The 18,559-nt window shown below is 37.4% G+C and overlaps 1 protein-coding gene across 2 annotated transcripts in view; it reads left to right on the plus strand.

The window, feature by feature from the left end:
• LOC128859003 (uncharacterized protein CG3556) overlaps positions 1-12,199 on the plus strand; it is a 64,183-nt gene extending 51,984 nt beyond the window's left edge. For both annotated transcript variants that reach the window (XM_054095657.1, XM_054095656.1), the window contains exons 2-6: positions 3,838-5,153; positions 5,333-5,528; positions 5,591-5,668; positions 5,736-5,818; positions 8,257-12,199. In XM_054095657.1, the coding sequence (XP_053951632.1) occupies positions 3,842-5,153; positions 5,333-5,528; positions 5,591-5,668; positions 5,736-5,818; positions 8,257-8,318 (1,731 nt within the window). In that variant the 5' untranslated portion in view covers positions 3,838-3,841 and the 3' untranslated portion in view covers positions 8,319-12,199. The remainder of the gene's footprint in view (positions 1-3,837; positions 5,154-5,332; positions 5,529-5,590; positions 5,669-5,735; positions 5,819-8,256) is intronic.
• The last annotated feature ends 6,360 nt before the right edge of the window (positions 12,200-18,559 follow it).

Raw genomic sequence — 18,559 nt, forward strand, 5'->3', positions numbered from 1 at the left:
TGTCCTTTAATAATACCGACCATCAACTGAACGTATTTCCTTCCAAGTTTTAGTAGAAAGTTTGACAGTTTTCTTTCTTTCGGACTTCTCACAAAACACTTTGCAGTTCTGCAGTGTTCTAGACCGCACCATCGCTCTTTATGTAAATTGCATAAATAGTCGTTAATCCAATTTATGATTCCTGCAGAACTGACTCCGATTATTTGCTCTGGCCCTTGTGGGGGAACCGCTGATCCACGGTTGGCGAATTCATCGGCAATTTCCTTTCCTTGAAGACCGGAGTGCCCTGGAACCCATATAAGTACAAGCCTGTTCTGTCGCAAAGAAAAGGTGATGTTATTCGGAGGCAAGTAGAGAGAGAAGTAATTTCCATGTTGTGCGTGATGTGTTTTTTTTTTTGGACAGGTTCGAATTTATCCTACTATAATAAAATAAATAAATAATTGCCGCGTACACTTCTGTTAGGTTTTTAGCCGAGCTCCTCCTCCCATTTGTGGCGGGCGTTTTAAGTCGACGCCAGTCATAAGCCGACTCAGAATGGCAAATGGTTTTCAATCGCAGAAATACACCCCCAAAGTTGGCCATTGCTTGCCGAGGGGTGACCGCTATTAGAAACAAAACAATTTCTATCATTTTGCTGTTTCATCCATGGATATTCGAATCTACGCACTCCCGAACGGTAGTCATGCCCAAACGCACTCGGCTACGGCGGCCTTCTCTAAAAGAATATCCTATCCCCGCGACGCGTTCGTAATAGGTTCCCCGCTGATGGTTTCCAAATGCAACATTCAAGGGACCAGAGTTTGTGAAATAGTCCTGATGATGCAAATCGCAATAAGCATCTTTTTTACTGAGGTGTCAAAGAATCTGCAAAGCAGTTTCTATCTCTAGATCGAAAGAAGCTAATAGTTTCTAACAGGAATGTAATTCATGAAGAAGCTGAAGTGCTACTAGGAGTGCTAAAAAATACATTTTGGCCCGGCAATTGGTCTTCTGGTTTGATTTACTCGAGCTCTTCGTTTCATTTTAAGTAAATATTTAATTGGCGCGTAAATCCTTTATTAGGGGCTTTGTAGTGTGCGTCTTTAAGTTGTGTAACAAATGGCGAGCGAAAATTGTGTATACAACCTCCGAACCGCAGATGGTTTTTTAAGGGTGCGACCAGAGTGAACGCTGATGCCGAGCGGAGCCGAGCCGAGCTTATTGACGCTTATTTTCATGCGAGAAGAAAATTTGTATATAACACAGTGAATGCGAGAATCAGCGCTGAAATTCTGTTTATTCCATGTGTTTTGCTCTTATGTCATTTAATTTTGTTGTTCATTTGTGTTTATAAAATTGCTGTACACGGTAATGGATTCATCTGATGACGAGTATTTTGCTTCTCCTAGTGTGATTAATGCAATTATTAACACAAAAGAGTTTGGAAAACATCAACAATCCAAAAAAGCGAGCAAAACGCTTTGAAACTGTTTTCTCGCACTCATCGGCTTTACTCTCTGCTCTTGTCGGCGCTCACTGTGTTATACACAAGCTTATTTGTATTGACTTGTATGTAATCAGTTTTATCGCACTGACAATCTTTATCGCACTGACAATCTTTATCGCACTGACAATCTCGGCTCGGCTTTCAGCGCTCACTCTGGTCGCACCCTAAGGGTAGCTTCTTTATAGCTCGAAGGTTTGTCTGTACCTGCCGAGAGGCAAACGATGTTAGAAAAAACTTTCTCTATCATTTGGTGCTCCACGTGCACAGTAGACTTCTTCTTCATTGGCGCGATAATCGCTTACGCCATTTTGGCCGAGTTTAACAAAGCGCGCCAGTCGTTTCTTTCTAGTGGTAACCGGCACCAGTGGGACGCACCAAGTGAAGGCAAGTCCTTCTCCCTCTGATCTGTCCAACACAGAGGAGGCCTTCCTCTTCCTCTACCACCACCAGCTGGTACCGCATAGAATACTTTCGGAACCGGAGCGCTTGTATCCATTCGTACAACATGACCCAGCCAACGAAGCTGCTGGATCTTTATTCGCTGCGCTGTGTCTATGTTGCCGTAAAGCTCATACAGCTCATTGCTCCATCGCCTAGGATACTCGGCGTTACTAATGTGCAAAGGTACAAAAATCTTCCGCAGAATCTTTCTCTTAAACACTCCAAGGGACGCCTCATCGGATATGTCATAGTGCAAGCTTCTGCGCCATACGTTAAGACGGGCATGATGAGAGCCTTATAGAGTGTTAGTTTTTTTCGTCAAACCAGAGAAGACTTTACTACTCAATTGGCTACTTTGTCCAAAGAGTAGCGCAGTAGACTACGGAGTTCGAAACCGCACCAACTTTCGTTTATTTCAAATCTAAAACTTACCGGAGTGCTCCGGCTATAGAGGACACAGACTACTCGTACGAAAATCATTTAGTTATTCATATTTAGTATATGAACTGCGCCAATTAAGGAAGAAAAATGAAAGGTAGATCAAGAAACTCATTTTGAGCGATGTAGGAATGCGTGGAGGTTGATTTACTTTCAAGTTCCAGAAGAAGGTTAACAGAGCTCTTCTGTTTAGTCGGTGGCAAGAATTTAGTAATTCCAAACTTTCTATTTCAAATTCATATCAACAAAAATACCCCTTATATAAAGTCGAGCTTGTCGTACGCCGCTATTACGTTCAAAAGTCGGCATTACTTCAATACATTCCTTCCTTCGAATTGCACTCCCCTTACAAAATCGAAAAGTTCTTCTAAAAAATGCTATTTGTGGGCGTGTGTATTATACTTGTAGATTAAGCAAACCTAATAAATCGTGGGTATTTTTAGCAAACCACTGCTATCACCTTACATTACCCACCCACCTACCTCTCACCTCCCACCTCTCCTACATGGTCGCATCAGCAAACACATTATTCGTCCATCGCTCGAATGCGCAGTGACATTTACGGACGTTACACAAACGGAACCCGATGTTCCATCATTATCAACAATGATGGAAGTGCCATCAATGCGACCAAGCGAATGGCAAGTCAATGAGTGTAGTGCGCGGGGCCGCCACGAAGGGTATATAATGAAACCATTAATGCGAGTACGAAGTGACGGTGTAGGTGTCCATTGTCGCTTTGTTGTGTGGTGTGTGTTTCCTAGAATTTTCTCACTAAATTGAACACAACAAGAAGAACAAAATATGCCGACCGCAAGAGAGGATGGAGTGCTGAATGATGATGGGTTTGGGAAAGTCATCGTAAATGTGTATGGTATGCATTTCGGGACATGAGCACCGGAAATCACTTAGCGCCTAATGTGGCCACAAGCGTTCCAGCCGATAAATTTTCAGCGTCCCATTGTTTTGGTTAATGATACAAAAAGGTTTATTATTGTATTTATGAGGGAAGCGTATTAAAATGCGGCACTACAGGTTGGGGAAATCACTCATCCGTGTGGTAGTGATAGTGTGTGCGTAAAAGGTCATTTTACCTGACACGTGCGTGGGTTATTAGAGCCTTGACTGGCAGTGTTCGAAGGTAAGCATAAGCAATCAGCTGAATAAGCTCCTTTTGTGGTGGATTAATATTTGCCAGTTGCGAGAACATGAGTTTTTCTCCCTGACAACTTTCAGTTACTCTGCGGATGGACGAGAGTATACCGTTTTCAAATAAAATATATCAATAGATGAATTGTAGATTGGATAACTAAAAGATCATGTGCACCTCTATGACAAAAACTCTTGCGCCTTAAGAGTTATACGCTATTTAATAGTACGTAGCTGCAGCTGACCTAATTCTCACTCCATTCCTCCACTTTATCCCCATCATCCTTCATTACATTCACATCGTCTTTTCTTTTTTCCAGCAAAATGGCACGTCATATCTGCACTCTCCTAACGTGCCGTCACTCCGTAGTCTTTACCGCTCTACTACTCGGCTTCCTACAGCTCACCGTATTTGCCTCGCTAGCTTCTTCGTCTGTCGCTACGGTTGCACCTGCTCTCGCCTCCGCCACCGCCACAGGTGCCCAACTACCCAGTAGCATTGCTCAAACCGAAGCTAATACCAATACCATCGCATCGTCGTCCGCGAATGAACATGGAAGCTCCACTACAACTTCGCCAGTTGCACCACTTGCGCCACTTAGTGGCTCTACTGTCGAGCCCGTGGCTGGCGCCGAAACGGCTCTAGAGTCCATTAGCACCGCATCACCGGCTACTTCAACAACAAGCACCACAACTACTATGGCCACGACTACGTCCGAACACGACATCATCGGCTCACCGGGTCCGGACAAGCGCGAGCAGGAGGCCATACTGAAAGCGTTGGATTGGTTGAAGGAGAAACGAGCTGCAGATTATGGTTGGGGCAATGACACACATGTCGTTATATTGGCAAAGGAGTTGTCGGGTGCACGCGATCCTTCCGATACTGATGGCCACTTGCAAGTTATTCAAGAACTGGAAGACACATTGTCCGTCAAGGAGATGGAAATCGAAATTTTAGCTATGCTCGATCGTCATCATATGCTGCCAAAACCGCTGAATTTGGAGAAACTAGCGCGCTATGTACTTGCACTTGGCTCACTCTGCAAGGATCCGAAACATTTCCATGGTCATGATTTGGTTGCCACGCTTCAGCATCATGAACCGGCGCAAGATAATGAGTTCGCTTTGGCCACGCTGTCGGCGTGCAGCGCCGCTGCGCATGTGCGCAAGCGTCAGATACGCCGACTGCTGGACATTGCGAGCGGCGTAACAGATCAGGGTGTGGACACAATTGCAATGGTTATATTGGCGCTACGCTGCATTGTGACCGATCATCGGCATCGCCATCTACAGCACTTTGTACGACGGCCTGCCAGAGGATTGGCCAGTTTGCAGGATCCACGCGGCAGCTTCGGTTCGCTACGCAGTACTGCCTTGGCTATGCAGGCATTACAAGATCTTGAACATGATCCAGCTGGCTCGTGGAACCGCACTGCCGCTTCAAGGTGGATATTAAGTCGACAGCGCACAGACGGTGGCTGGACTGAGGAGCCATTGCACGACGGTCAGGACCCCGGCATCGGCGTCGGATTGACAGCGGATATTATACTGGCACTGGGCTGGAAAGGACTAGGTGCGGTGCGTGCACTCCAGTGCGATCATGTGATACGCGAGAACAGTGATCCCACCTCAGGTAAGTTAGTAATTGTTCTTTACACCTTAAAGCTTAATAGTTAACACACTCTCCAAAAAACGAAAAAAACATTTGAATGAAAAAAACTCACACAAACAAACTATGATAAAAACACAATAACAAAAATAAACAACACAAAACAATTGAAAAAAATCGCAAAAACGGCAAAACTCATTTAGAAAATGGCGAACCAAAACTAGCTGTGCCCTATGGACTGACCTCATCGGCCGAAGAATCAGACTCGAAGAATGTCTCCTACACATACACACTTTGGGTGGGCTCAAATGTGACGGAATCGTTCTCCCTTTCGCTGGTTTCACCAAAGAACACTAGCTTCTTCAAGGCCATGACACAGGCTGCCGAGATGGACCAGAGGTAAATGGCAGAAAAAAAACGAAAGCAAAAGTGTAATTAAATTTTTGTTTTTACCAATACAGATTTGCTTTCGAGGCGCGCGAATGGCCCAACGGACACTATGTACATACATTAGCTGGAAAAAAGGAAGAGCCAAGGGGGTAAGATGACACTTAGCATATAATTTTTATTGACTCTCCCATTAACACGATTTTTATCGCATTCCAGGTACAACTACTGGCTCCTGTATCGTTTGCCCGAACTACCCGATCCCAATAATGCACCTGGCAATCAGCTGATTGCACCAGTCGGTAAGTGCATTATGAAATATATCTTCGACCGCCATAGTTGAGTGAGTTGATTCGGGTTCGACGGCCCGTTTATAATGAAGAAAATTAACGTCTCCACTGTCCCTCGTTTTGCGTGTATAATTTGGTATAGTTTTATGGAATATCGAGATAATCTTCATGACCTTTAGACAACCGACCACTGAAAATCGCACTCCCTTTCGATCAGATAATAAAAATTTTCTACGTATATTATTTGTTCCTCCTATGATGGCTCGCTTTAAATAAAAAAATGGGCTAATCCGCCCTGTAAAAGAGAGAGACAATGGCAACCCTTAACCTAATGAAGGCTCATTTTACTTGGACTCACGGGGGCACTTAAACTGTTTAGTAAAGTAATCGTCCATTCAATTACCATTAAAAGCAGAAAATAGGGAAGCAAAAAAGATACAGACGAGCGGATAAGAGCGAAGCTCGTATAATGTCCATTAGCAATTATGAATGGAAAATCGCTGTGTGCTGATAATAAGGTTCAGCAGGCACATAATTTTATTGTTGTTGTTAGTGTAGCAGTTTACTAAACCCTGCCAATGCGGTGCAGTCACCGATCGTCTTCGTCTAACTCATCTAACGTTAGGTCCAGGAAACGTGCTGTTTCGCCAGGTTGGGTCCAGGAGGAGAGAGGTGTTAGGTGCGTAGGTTTAATGGGGCATGTAAAAAAGTGGTTAGTGTCGTGGGGTGTACCTTTACATGCTGAACATATTTTGGGCATGTCGGAGCCGATTCTGGATAAGTAAAAGTTTAGTCGACTATAGTAGTTGAGCCAAAGTTACGCGGATCTTGCGAGGCAGCTGAAGCTATTCGTATGCAATAGGTGATGGTTGGGCTCCGATAACAACATACGGGTTTAGGAGTTTGTGTATTGTTCTGGATTTCGTCAGTGTAAAGTAGTTGAAGAGATGCCTCCTGGCATGCCTGGTATGTAGTTCAGGCTCTAGCAAATGTCTGCAGGGGTTATACCTTCGGTAGATGCAGGCACGTGATATCCAAGCGGCTAGCATCTCGAGTGTGTAGAAAGTTGGAACCAAGTTGTAGAAATTTACCCTGAAAAGCAGAGTAGTCAAGTAGTAGATGCTGATATGATTCCACCTCATCATACTCCATGCAGCTACTGCAACGAGCAGTGTGTGATTAAGTCCGGAATGTAAATCCAGCTCTCTCCAGTAGTGTAGACCCACATAACGTGGGATTTCCATCAAGTCTGCAGTCTTGTTCACATTAATTAGCTTCAAGACTTATAGGCCCTAATCTTTATAGAACGGTGGGCTGTCTCGTAGATTGGCGCTCAACGCATAGTAGCTTGTTTCCACTGAGACCCAAGCTTAGCACGCTTAGCGGCCTATAGTTTTAAGCCGTCTCCGAACGGCAGATGTTTTTTATGGGGAACTTTTTCATGGCAGAAATACATTTGGAGGTTTGTCATTACCTGTCGAGACATTTTGGGGTTTCACGGAGATTCGACCCTAGGTAGTCCGAATGGTAGTCACGCACCAACCCATTCCGCGACGGCGGCCGCCAATCAAACTAATGTAGCATATTTTATGTTGCTACAAAAAAACCAACAACAACTAAAGGTGATATCCAACGTAAGTAACACAACCAAAACTGATGTTGCCTGTCATGTCCGACCGACTGTAGCAGTTCCTTCTGTCACTAAGCAGAGGGGACTGTAGGCAGCTGGTTGGACTGATGACGGGCCACTTTCTATGGGCAAAACACATGGAAAAGATGGGCATCTCAGACAACTGCACTCTACCCAGCATGTGGAGAGAAGGATGACACGGCGGACCACTTTCTGTGCGTTTGCCCCGCCCTCGCTCGAATCAAGCTTGAGGTCTTTAGTACTGATGTGTTAAGAAGTGACCTCCTTAGCACCACAAAATCTACTCAGATTTCTTCGGAGGTCGAGTAGATTTAAAGAAAATTAAAATGGGAACCCGAGTGCGGTTCAATGGATTGAATTGTGTCAGAGTGCAGTACTTGCCAGTCTGTCCCGACAAACAAAAACAATAAAAAGAAGTAAGACAGCCAAAAACTAGTCTTACGGACTTAAAAGCGTTATTTTTACCACTTTTACCGGCCTTGATTTACCCCTCCGTTGGACACCTTTTTATAAAACCTTCGGTTGGGCACCCGGGACTGGCCTTTTCTCGTTCTGTTCGAAGATCCTTTTTAAAAGGTTATATCCATAAATAGGTAGAAAATTAAATTTTAGGAAGCTACCTGGAAGCTCAAATCGTTAGCTTAAAAGAAATATGTTAAATTCACGTCCAAAGGCGACCAGTCTGCCCAGACCCGGGTGCCCAACGGGGATGAACTTTTTTTCGCCGAACTGTTTTTAAAACATCAAAATACCATTTCAGAATATTTTTTTTAATTTTATTTAACTTTTTTTTTCGCAGGTGTTGATGAGCTCTTGGTCGAGGATGGGGAACACTATCTCTACTGGTATAAAAAGCTGTAAGCTGTCTAAGCAAAACTCACACACAGCAATACAAGTAAAAGAAAGAAAATAGGTGGAAGAAGCAGAAAGCATACTATAGAAAAAGATAAAAATATAAAAATAAAAAAATAAAAAATTAAAAAAAAAATTTTAAAAATACAAATAAAAATATACATACATACAATATACTGCTATCAATACCAAGAGGCCATAAATGATAAAGCAAATGCGAATACAAATATATACACCAACATATACATAAATTTACGATAAATACAGTTTAAGCATAAAAACGATTCTAAAATTTAGAACAACAAAAACAAAAAGCGAGAATAAAAAAACTACCAGATAATTAATAATCAAACCAAAGTTCCGCGCTTTAGCAAAGGCAAACGCAAAATTCAAATAGCAAAAGAAATTATTTTTAGAAATAAAAAATTAAAAGTGAAAAAATGAGAAAATATAATATTAAAACACAAGAACCTTGACATACAAAGAAAGGCAACAAAAATGCCACTAATAAAGTAAAAATAATAGTAAAAAAAAATTGATCAACGTGATAAGGCATGTGAAGGATAACAATAAAGAAGGTGCACAGAAGCACCACTTCACACACACATCAACATACACAAGCGCGAAAGCAAAGGAACAGACTTACTTCCACATACAGAAATACACATAAATACACACATACATACATACAAGCACTCATACAAAATGGAAATTAATTAATATTAAAGAGAAAAGCAAGCAAAATTGAACGTCCATGTTAACTAAATCCTGTCGTCGCTATAATAATAAAGCACACAATAAAACGTATTACACACACCCGTCTGCAACGTGTAGGTGTATTAAAAATTGGTTGGATTGTACATAGGCGCCGATAGGAGCTCTATCTAACACATAACCACAATCACTTATTTAAGTTTTTGGAGTGAAACTTCTTAGGCGTCGATGGACGAGCGAGAATGGAGAGTAAAATTTCAAGGCCATGCAACGTTTTGGGCATTTTCGTTCCGCGAGAGAGAAAAAGATATATTATAGAGGAAAAGGGGAGAGAGAGCTCTTTAGGCTATTTTTCCTGAGTTTTTCCTTGTGGTTGCTCATTTCTATTGATAAACAACACTGCCTACTTTTTGGCGCTTGTTTGTTGATGCAAACCAGTAGGAAATATATTTTGGGTGCCTACTTTTTGGCGTTATATTTCCTTGGTGCCTACTGTTTGGGGCAATTTTTTTGGCGTTTTTGTTTTTGGTACCTACTTTTTGGCGCTTATTTCCTTTTCCTGGCTAGTGATTGTGCGTACTATAAAATGCTATCCATTCCGGCGTCGGATTTATTGGTACTACCTTGCGGTAATTTTAGCCGTTGCTGCGGTCCTAGAATCGCTGCGCCCTTCTCGGTTTTTTGTAAATTTTCTCTATTTGTATTTTCTGCAAATGTTGTGAATTTATTTAGATATATATTATTTCTCTCTCTCTCTCTCTCTCTCTCTCTCTCTCATTCTCTCTCGGGTCTCTCCCACTTTCTTTGTCTGTCTTGTCACTTATGTTACGCTACACGCACTTTTTTTCTAATAAATATTCCGAAAGAGACTCAACAAACTCCGAGCTTAAACAACTCTCTCTACATCCTGTCATCGCTTGCGTTCATATGTACGAGGGTCGTTTGAAAAGTCCGTGAAAAGTCAAAGAGATGGCACTACTAGCCCGGATCGAGCTTATATTAGTTAGTAGCTTTTCTGGGAAGAACACACACCTAGATTCAGCCAGATCGGTATATTTCTTTGTGTTTGGAACTCGTTTGAATCTAAAATGTCGAGTGATTTTCCTGTCCCATCACGACAACACAGAAGCTAACACCTCAGCAGTTGTGGTCGCAAAATTAATGGAAATTGGGTTCCAACTCGTTCCACATCGCCCCTATTCTCCAGACTTGGCTTCCTCGGATCCTTCAAACTACTATTTTACCATCACGACAAGGCAACAACTCACGCCTCAGCAGTTGTGGACGCAAAATTAATGGAAAAGGGTTCTAACTTATTTCACTTCGTCTCACTTCTCTAGATTTGGTTCCTTCGCATCCCTCGGACTATTATGGCTATTTTTCAGACTTGGACAAATGCTATCATTTGGAATAGATCAACAAACCAGATTCTTGGACGATATGAAAAGAAGACCACCAAAATAAAAAAGGTTTACTCCAAACAATTAAGTTGTTATTTTTGCAAGAACTCTTCAAACGACCCACGTACTACACATAAAATTCGCGCTCTCCGTAGCTTACGCATGCAATATTGTTGTAGTTGCAGCAGATCATTTAAACCATGTTTAGAATCGTTACCCCAACAGCTAAGGTCGTCGGTTTCATCTACAGGTAGCCTCTTGAAACGAGCTTTTTTGTCGGAATCAAAAAACAAAACTAAACACGAAAGTAATATTAGATGACCGGCTAACGATTTTTAGCGCTTCTGTACTCTAAACGCGCGCACCGAGAAAGAGAGCAAGCTGTCAAAACGTATTAAAACAGCCGATGGAAGTCGAGTTTAGAGCTCTCGTCATCACCGAAGAACTTGCTTAATAGCTTCAACTTTTCTCTATCTCCTACAATTTGCTATTCATTGTAAACTCGACTTGCCGTCAATCGAGCCAGACACTCTTTAGAGACTCATAGAGCTGGTTGAAATCTCTGAATGTGATTCCACAGTTTTGGCCCGCACAAGCTCTACATTGCTCGCGACTTTTGCCTTGCAGTTTTATTGAAATCTTCGAATATCTTGGAAGTTAGCTTTTCAGCATTTAGCCTCAACAAGACTATGTGATATGCTCCTTTACCCTCCACTGTTTCAAATTTCTCGAATCACGTTTTTTCGAACGCAGCATATTTTCAAACGACTATTTGATGAAATTTTTTCATTAATGTCTCCCTTCCACGCCCTTCTGGCACAATAAACCCAACTACCGCAAAGATTGTAGGCAGATAAGAATAAAATTCGCTATCAATGTTTTCATTGAGCCACAGAATCTCCATATTGAGAGAGAGAGAAAGGAAACTCTAAACATCCGATAGCTACGGGAACTTTCTCTCAATTATTTGAGAAGATTTTGCAGGTTGCTTAAAGCAGCCATGTACAAATGATTCAGACCCAACTAGCAGACCTAGTTTGTTTGAGATTTTTTTCGTCGTAGTCACTGGTCTGCAATTCTCAGCATACTTATGACAAGTTTCAAAATAAGCGATGTGAGCAAAGTGAATATAAATTTCAAAAATTTCATTCTCAAAACTATTAGCGATATAGAATCTGGTGGCATAATAGACACAAATACGCGATTGCCCATACACTTATACATACAAACAACAAGTAATGAAACGTTAACAGTGCATGCAAATTAAAAAGGCACTACGCGCAATAAAAGCACCTAATTTTGATAACATTTTAAGTTGATAAAAATCAGAATAACGCGAGAAGCAAGTAAAAAGCGTGTTAGAGATATAAAATATTAAACAAAAATTGCTTAAATGCGAAGTAAATAATATATTTATTTAAATAAATCATAGGTATGATATACTATATACGATAAAACAACAAAAAAATATATTCAAAATTTAGCAATTTAAGCAAAATATGAATATTCAGCAGCGATAAGGAATTAAAGTATAAAAAACCGCAGCATAAGCAAGCAAAAAATATTTTTTATTAAACAAAAAATAAGTAGCTAAATGTTTAAGCGTTTATTAATTAAGCTAAAATGCGCGAAAAATAAATAAAAATTAGTTGTTAAAGGAAAAGCATGCAAAAGAATTTATAAAAAAAAAATATTATTTATTTTTACTATAATTTTATTTGCTCTATTAGATTTCATTTAGACGTTATTTTTCCGCACACATATTTTTGAAAACCAAAATGTTAAATATGAATTGTTTACAAAAATATATTTTTATTGAAATTATTATTTTTTAGTTGCTTAACTTTTAGTTTGGAAAAATTGTATGTTGAATTAAAAAAAAACAAAAAATATTTCTAGTTATTTCCAATATTTTTAATATTAAATTAATTGCTGCATATAATTTTATAATTTTGTTTTGTTTTTTTGTATAAACCTGATTTTTTTAAATTTTTTTTTAAACTCTTTATTGTTTCACCGATATCTCCCCTTTCTAGCGCTGTTTGGTTTGCTACTATTATTTTTTAATATTTTAAAATTTTTTCTATTATTTATTTATTTTTGCTTTTTCATTTCTTGCCACTTTGTTCTTTTGTCTACAAACTAAAATTATCTAAAATTAAAACTATACACGAATGCCCACATTTTCAACTTATATCGAAGCAATCATGTACTCACCCCACTATGCGTGCAAATTCACATACGTACATACATACATGCATGCAGGAATGTATGTAGATATGTGTGTGCAAAAATTAAAGTATATTATCCCGAATTATGCTACAACTATTTACCTATATTAGCCACCGCAAAGCCCCTTAAAATACGCTATCGCTCTAACTATGTACGTAAGTATTTCAGTTTGTAGTAGAACTTCGTAGTCCAGCTCCACACACACACGCGCACATAAATCAGTGAACTACTAATACTCGAATGCAACGCTGTAAAGGAAGTAACCCATGCCGCCATATAAGTAAGGTAGGATTATAGTAGTCCGCTCTGCTTAACTTAACTATTGACTTCATATAAATATGTATGTATGTATTCGTGGGCACGCCCTATTCTATTTATGCTTAACATATTTAAATAATTATGAAAATAATAGTCTGTGAAAAAAATAAAATAAAATAAACGTTAAGAGCAAAAGCGTGACTTGATATAAAATTAAACTATTAAAAGGATTACCCTTATAATGAAAACCATTTAAGCAAAATAAAAAGTAAGTTATATAATTCAAAAGCAGTAGCTTGCAAATGCAATTTGAAAATAAATATTTTTTGAAAAGCTTTTTGAAATTTTTTATATTTAATTTTAATATTTTAAATGCATGAAAATAATTTAAAGCAGGGAAATAAATAATAAAATTGAAAAATAAGCTTTAATTTCAAATTTAAATATTTAAAAATAATTTAAAGCTGAGAAAATTAAATAAAATTTAATTTTAGATTTAAATATTTAAAAATAATTCAAAGTTGAGAAAATTTAATAAAATTGGAAAAGAAATTTTAATTTCAAATTTAAATATTCAAAAATAATTTAAAGCAGAGAAAATTAAATAAAATTTAATTTTAGATTTAAATATTTAAAAATAATTCAAAGTTGAGAAAATTTAATAAAATTGGAAAAGAAACTTTAATTTCAAATTTAAATATTCAAAAATAATTTAAAGCAGAGAAAATTTTATAAAATTGAAAAAAAAGCTGCTTGAAAATGCATTTCTTTTAATAAAAAAAAAAGCATTTTTTTAATATAATGCCGTCAACGAGCTTTTTATATATTTTATTTGTGTGTACAACAATAACCTTTTTTGGCACTATTTGATTAAGCAAATATATTTCATATACTTTTTGTAAACCAAAATATCATGCAATTTTTTGTCTAAAAAAAAATTTAAACAAAAACTAAAAAATAAATAGCATACAAATTTTTTCGGCAGTAAAGCAATTACTTTAAAAACTAAATTTTTATTTAAAATTTTAAAAAATTAAGACTTAAAAAAAAGAATTTTACAAAAATAGCATAAAAATTTTCGTCTCGGGTAAAGCAATTACTTTAAAAACTAAATTTTTGTTAAAATATTTAAAAAAATTAAAAAATATGATAAAACTTTTGCCTGCAATAAATCAATCACTTTAAAAACTATTTTTTTTTTAATTTTTTTAAATGGTTTAATTTAAAAATTATTTTTTAGCTTAAAAAATTAGAAAAAAATATCGAACGTTTTTTGTCTGCAGTAAAGTAATTACTTTAAAACTAATCTTTGCTTAAAAATTAAAAAAAAATATATAATAATAATTAAATCCAACATTTTTTAAACAAAAATTTTGCTGAAAAATATTTTTCGTATAAAAAATAAATACAAAAATTGTTAAGTTTACACCAAAAAAAAATATATATATTTAGCGACAAATAAAAAAAGGAAATAAAGTAATTTTTGCAAGAAAGCGTTTCTTTTTTTTTTTGGTAATTTCGAATAAAAAAAACTGTAAACAATAAAATAAATCAAAATAAATTAAATTAATTCAATTTTACTGGCAAACTTTTTTTTGTAAGATGTATTTTTATTTTTGTATAGCTTGCAGTGAAAAATATTTTAAAGCTAGGAGTTTTCGTTGCTAAATAACTACATTTAATTAAAAAAATAATAGAGAAAATAAATATGTAATTATGATTAAGCGAAAAATACAGTTGTTTTAATTAAATTGTTTTTGTGTTTACACATAAAAATGTGCAAAAGAAAAGAAAGCGTAAGTACTGACAAAAACTGGATGACAGATTTTTTTCCGCAAGCAACTTTTGCTCAACGAAGAAGCATGCGGCCCAAGAGCTTTAAATAGGTAAATAAAGCTGCGATTGGTGGTGCCGTAGACAGAACACCATAGCCTTAACCAGAGCTATAGCCACAAAAGCATTACTACAAAAGCGTCAGCCTTTCTAAATAGGCAAAAATCATGAATGTTAAGATGATTCCGGTTCATCCTCCATACAGCTGACGCGAGCTAGTTTCAATTCTCGCCCCGCGGCTGGTATCCTATGAAAACATCTACGATTTGAGAGCTGAGATTTTGTCAACCTCAGAAGATCGCTCGAACGCCCCGATCCACGCGTGGCCAGAAGAACACTTTGGGTACTAAGTTGAAGCGAAGTCCATTTTTCTAGGAGCAGACCGCAGCACAGTGTGACTTTTTTCACTTTTAGGATGCCAAAATTAATAACAGCCAAACCAATGGAGCAATTCATTTCAAATTTTGCAGTGTGGTTGCAGATACCTAAATCTGATTTGAGAATAAAAATGGGCGTTATATGCCCACTTTTTCTCCTTGCCCACATATAAGGTAAAATTTCACATAATCATATTTTCTACTTTAAAAGCATTTTCCAGTGCCAATTTAAATACAAATTGTTTAATAATAATGTCTATCAATAATAGAATCTATCATAATACTTCTTCCTGGGCCAGCAATGCAATTACCAGATTTCTCTTTTGGCATATCAATTAAAAGCCCAGTTTCGTTTCTAAATCTGCTTTGAATGCTTTCCTTCCTCTGTTTCAGTTTTTCCTTATTTTCGGCGCCTCTTACACACCATGTCCTTAGTTCCAGCCGATATGCAATGTGCAACATACACTCCATGCACCGTATCCATGAGTGAAGTGGTGAAATGCCCAATCTTAGCATGTTTGCGTCAACTTTCCGTTCCGACAAAGCGCTAAAATTATTCATATCCTTGGCTGAAGCACCACATATATAACACGCTTGAGATGAGGTATATGCTGAAAGTGCATTACATACTTTACCGTCAATCATACACAAAATTAGTGTACTAGTAACTTTAAAGTTTAAATTTTCCATCTTAATCCTACAATAATTAAGATGGAAAATGGAAGATTAGAAATTTGGTCTTCCACAATCTTTACTTCTCTCACAATAGCATCTCGCGATTTTTTTTCAAACAAAAATTTAATGGGACGGCAATATCTGGTTGATGATGGAACAGGGTTCCTCCATATAACAACTCTATGTTCATTAACTAGAGTAGACATTTGGAGAAGTACGAGTGAAACAAAAAACCTGCTGCTATCAGATTGATTTTCTTCGCTGAACTTTTACTTATACCGTTTTTGCTCCGAGCCATCGCAACCCCATTTGAAAGTCACGAAAACTTCTTGAATACTGGGAATCGACACAACCTTTTTATACTATGATCAATAAGCGCTTGCAACTCAACTTCGGCTGGACTTTTTTATGCAGTTATACGACGGATATAATTTGGGATTTATTTCTGCTGTATGCTGTCTATGCGTATTATAGTCATGTGTTGAATCATTTGCATCTATTATCAGCGCAAGTGCTTGGTCTGGCGATAAACTTTTGTTGCGCTCTTTCGAAAGTCGAGATTTTTTCAACATAGTATCTACCTCTTGACGGTGAAGACAAACACAGCTCTTTAAATAATATTGCGGAATTTCTCTTTCCGTTTGATCTAAGTCCCATTTCTGCCGCCATTAACACTTATTCGCTATTTGATACTGCTAAAAGACTCTTTGCTTTTCTTTTCTTTGTGCAAAGAGAAGAATCGGAAAACGCCACATGTGGTCTACCTACATTGGATCTAATAGAGGATGAAGTTGATGGCCCAACATCAAGACGGTATTTTCCAAAGTCTTCACTCTTGGAAAACCAACTATAATTACGGGCTGGAACACGGGCCTTAACTCGGTAAAATTCCTCCCACTTTGAAGAAAATTGGTAACACAGTTTTTTTATACGCTCTCCTAGCTTTTTAGTATCCACGTCTCTTCCGATCACCGCAAAAATTTTCTCCAACACCGCATCACGACGCGTTTCTTTTGAGCTCGTCAGCCAAATTTCAAAAAGGTCTTTCCTAGCAATCGCCAAGAAAACTTCTTTTAAAGCTGTGGTAGCAAATTGTAGCAAAATTTTATTCCAGTATCTGAAACACAGAATCCTAAAGGTCGTTGCGCTGTTAAAGAATGGACGGAACTCGATGGACGAATATAAGTTTTTCTCAGTAAAATATCAAAAATAATATTAAGCTATGGTTGTTTTAGTGATATTTTACTGAGCGGATTTGTATCGATAGTAAAAACTTTATAATCCTCTTACTTACCCCTGAAGTACAAAATTGTTGAAATTTGATCACCAAATACTCAATTTTATGAAATTGATACTTATTCGTATTATATCTTTTGACAAACTTCACAGCGATGTTCGGATAATAAATAAAAATTATTCAATTGACGCACCGGCTTGCGTTTGTAAATGCTTATCTTTCTTAAAACTATTGTTTTGATAAATTTTGAGTACACTGTCATAAAATTTGGTCATTTTTACACAACATACCGAAAGAAAATCATTTTCGCAGAACTTTTTTTTTTTAATTTTGGCATCCTAAAACGATAAAAAGTCACAGTGTGCGCAGGTGGTCGAGGGGATCCCAATCGTCGCCCTTCGCGGGGACATCACCTCACATGTTCCTTGTTTGGCCAGCTCATCCACTCATCCACAGTTTCCCGCAATGTCACTGTGACCAGGCACCCAGAAAAGCCTTATGTCGAAAATTCGGATGCAATCGAAAATGAAGCAAGTCATTCCCGGACCAGTTTCGCATGTACCATCATTGACCCGAGGTCTCTAATTTCCGGTTACTTTCTTGACAGTTAATACGCATGTGAGTAGCCAAGCAGCTGCTTCTTTGATTGGAACACACTGCAGTGCTCCAATAAACTGAATTTGAGTCTAATGTGGAGCTCCAAATTCGAGCCATCCGTGAACAGGTTCCCAGTTCCCAGGCCCTGTCTCCAAGTGTGGGCTACACCCGTCCGCTCTTCCCTTGATGGAATGTGAGTGGAGAATGTTGCGCTGGGACTAAGGGAGGGTGTACATTGATCCGTCGACAAGGGTATGAACCCAAAGTTTCTTAGGATATTTGAGTGTCCACAGGTGAGGCAGAGCCTATAGCCCGTTCCCCTCAGTCTGATTGCGGTACGTGCAGCGGCAGTTTTGCCTGCGATGTCTAAATTAAAATAATAATAAAAATATTTTTAAGCACTACGCTTTAATTATTTAAATTTTTTTTTATAAAAAAAAAGAAGTCTTTAATATGTTTTTAAGCACGAAGTTTTTGTAACTTTTTTTATTTTTTAATTAAAATTATAAAAAGAATATACTTTTTTTTTAAATAAATCTATTTTTTGTGCAATTTTTTTAATAAAAAAAAATATTTTTTTTTATATTTTTACATATTTCTTTTTAAATTTCCTTTTAATTTTTAATTTTTTTAATAATTTTTAATATTTTTAATTTTTTTTAATCTTTTTTATTTTTTTTCAATTTTTTTTTAATTTGTTTAACCTTTTTTAATTTTGTTTTTTTTTAGTGATTTTTGCTCCTTTTTTAATTGTTTTTTCTAATTATTTTTTAATTTTTATTTTGAATTTTTTTTTATATTGTATTTTGTTTATGAATTTTTTATTATTTTTTTTTTAATTTTATATTCATTTTTTTAACTTTTTTTTAATTTTTTTTTTTTACCACTTGTGTGATTTTTGCCCCTTACTTGCTATGAGTCCCATCC

This window comes from Anastrepha ludens, chromosome 3 (assembly GCF_028408465.1).
Source record: "Anastrepha ludens isolate Willacy chromosome 3, idAnaLude1.1, whole genome shotgun sequence".
Lineage (NCBI taxonomy): Eukaryota > Metazoa > Arthropoda > Insecta > Diptera > Tephritidae > Anastrepha > Anastrepha ludens.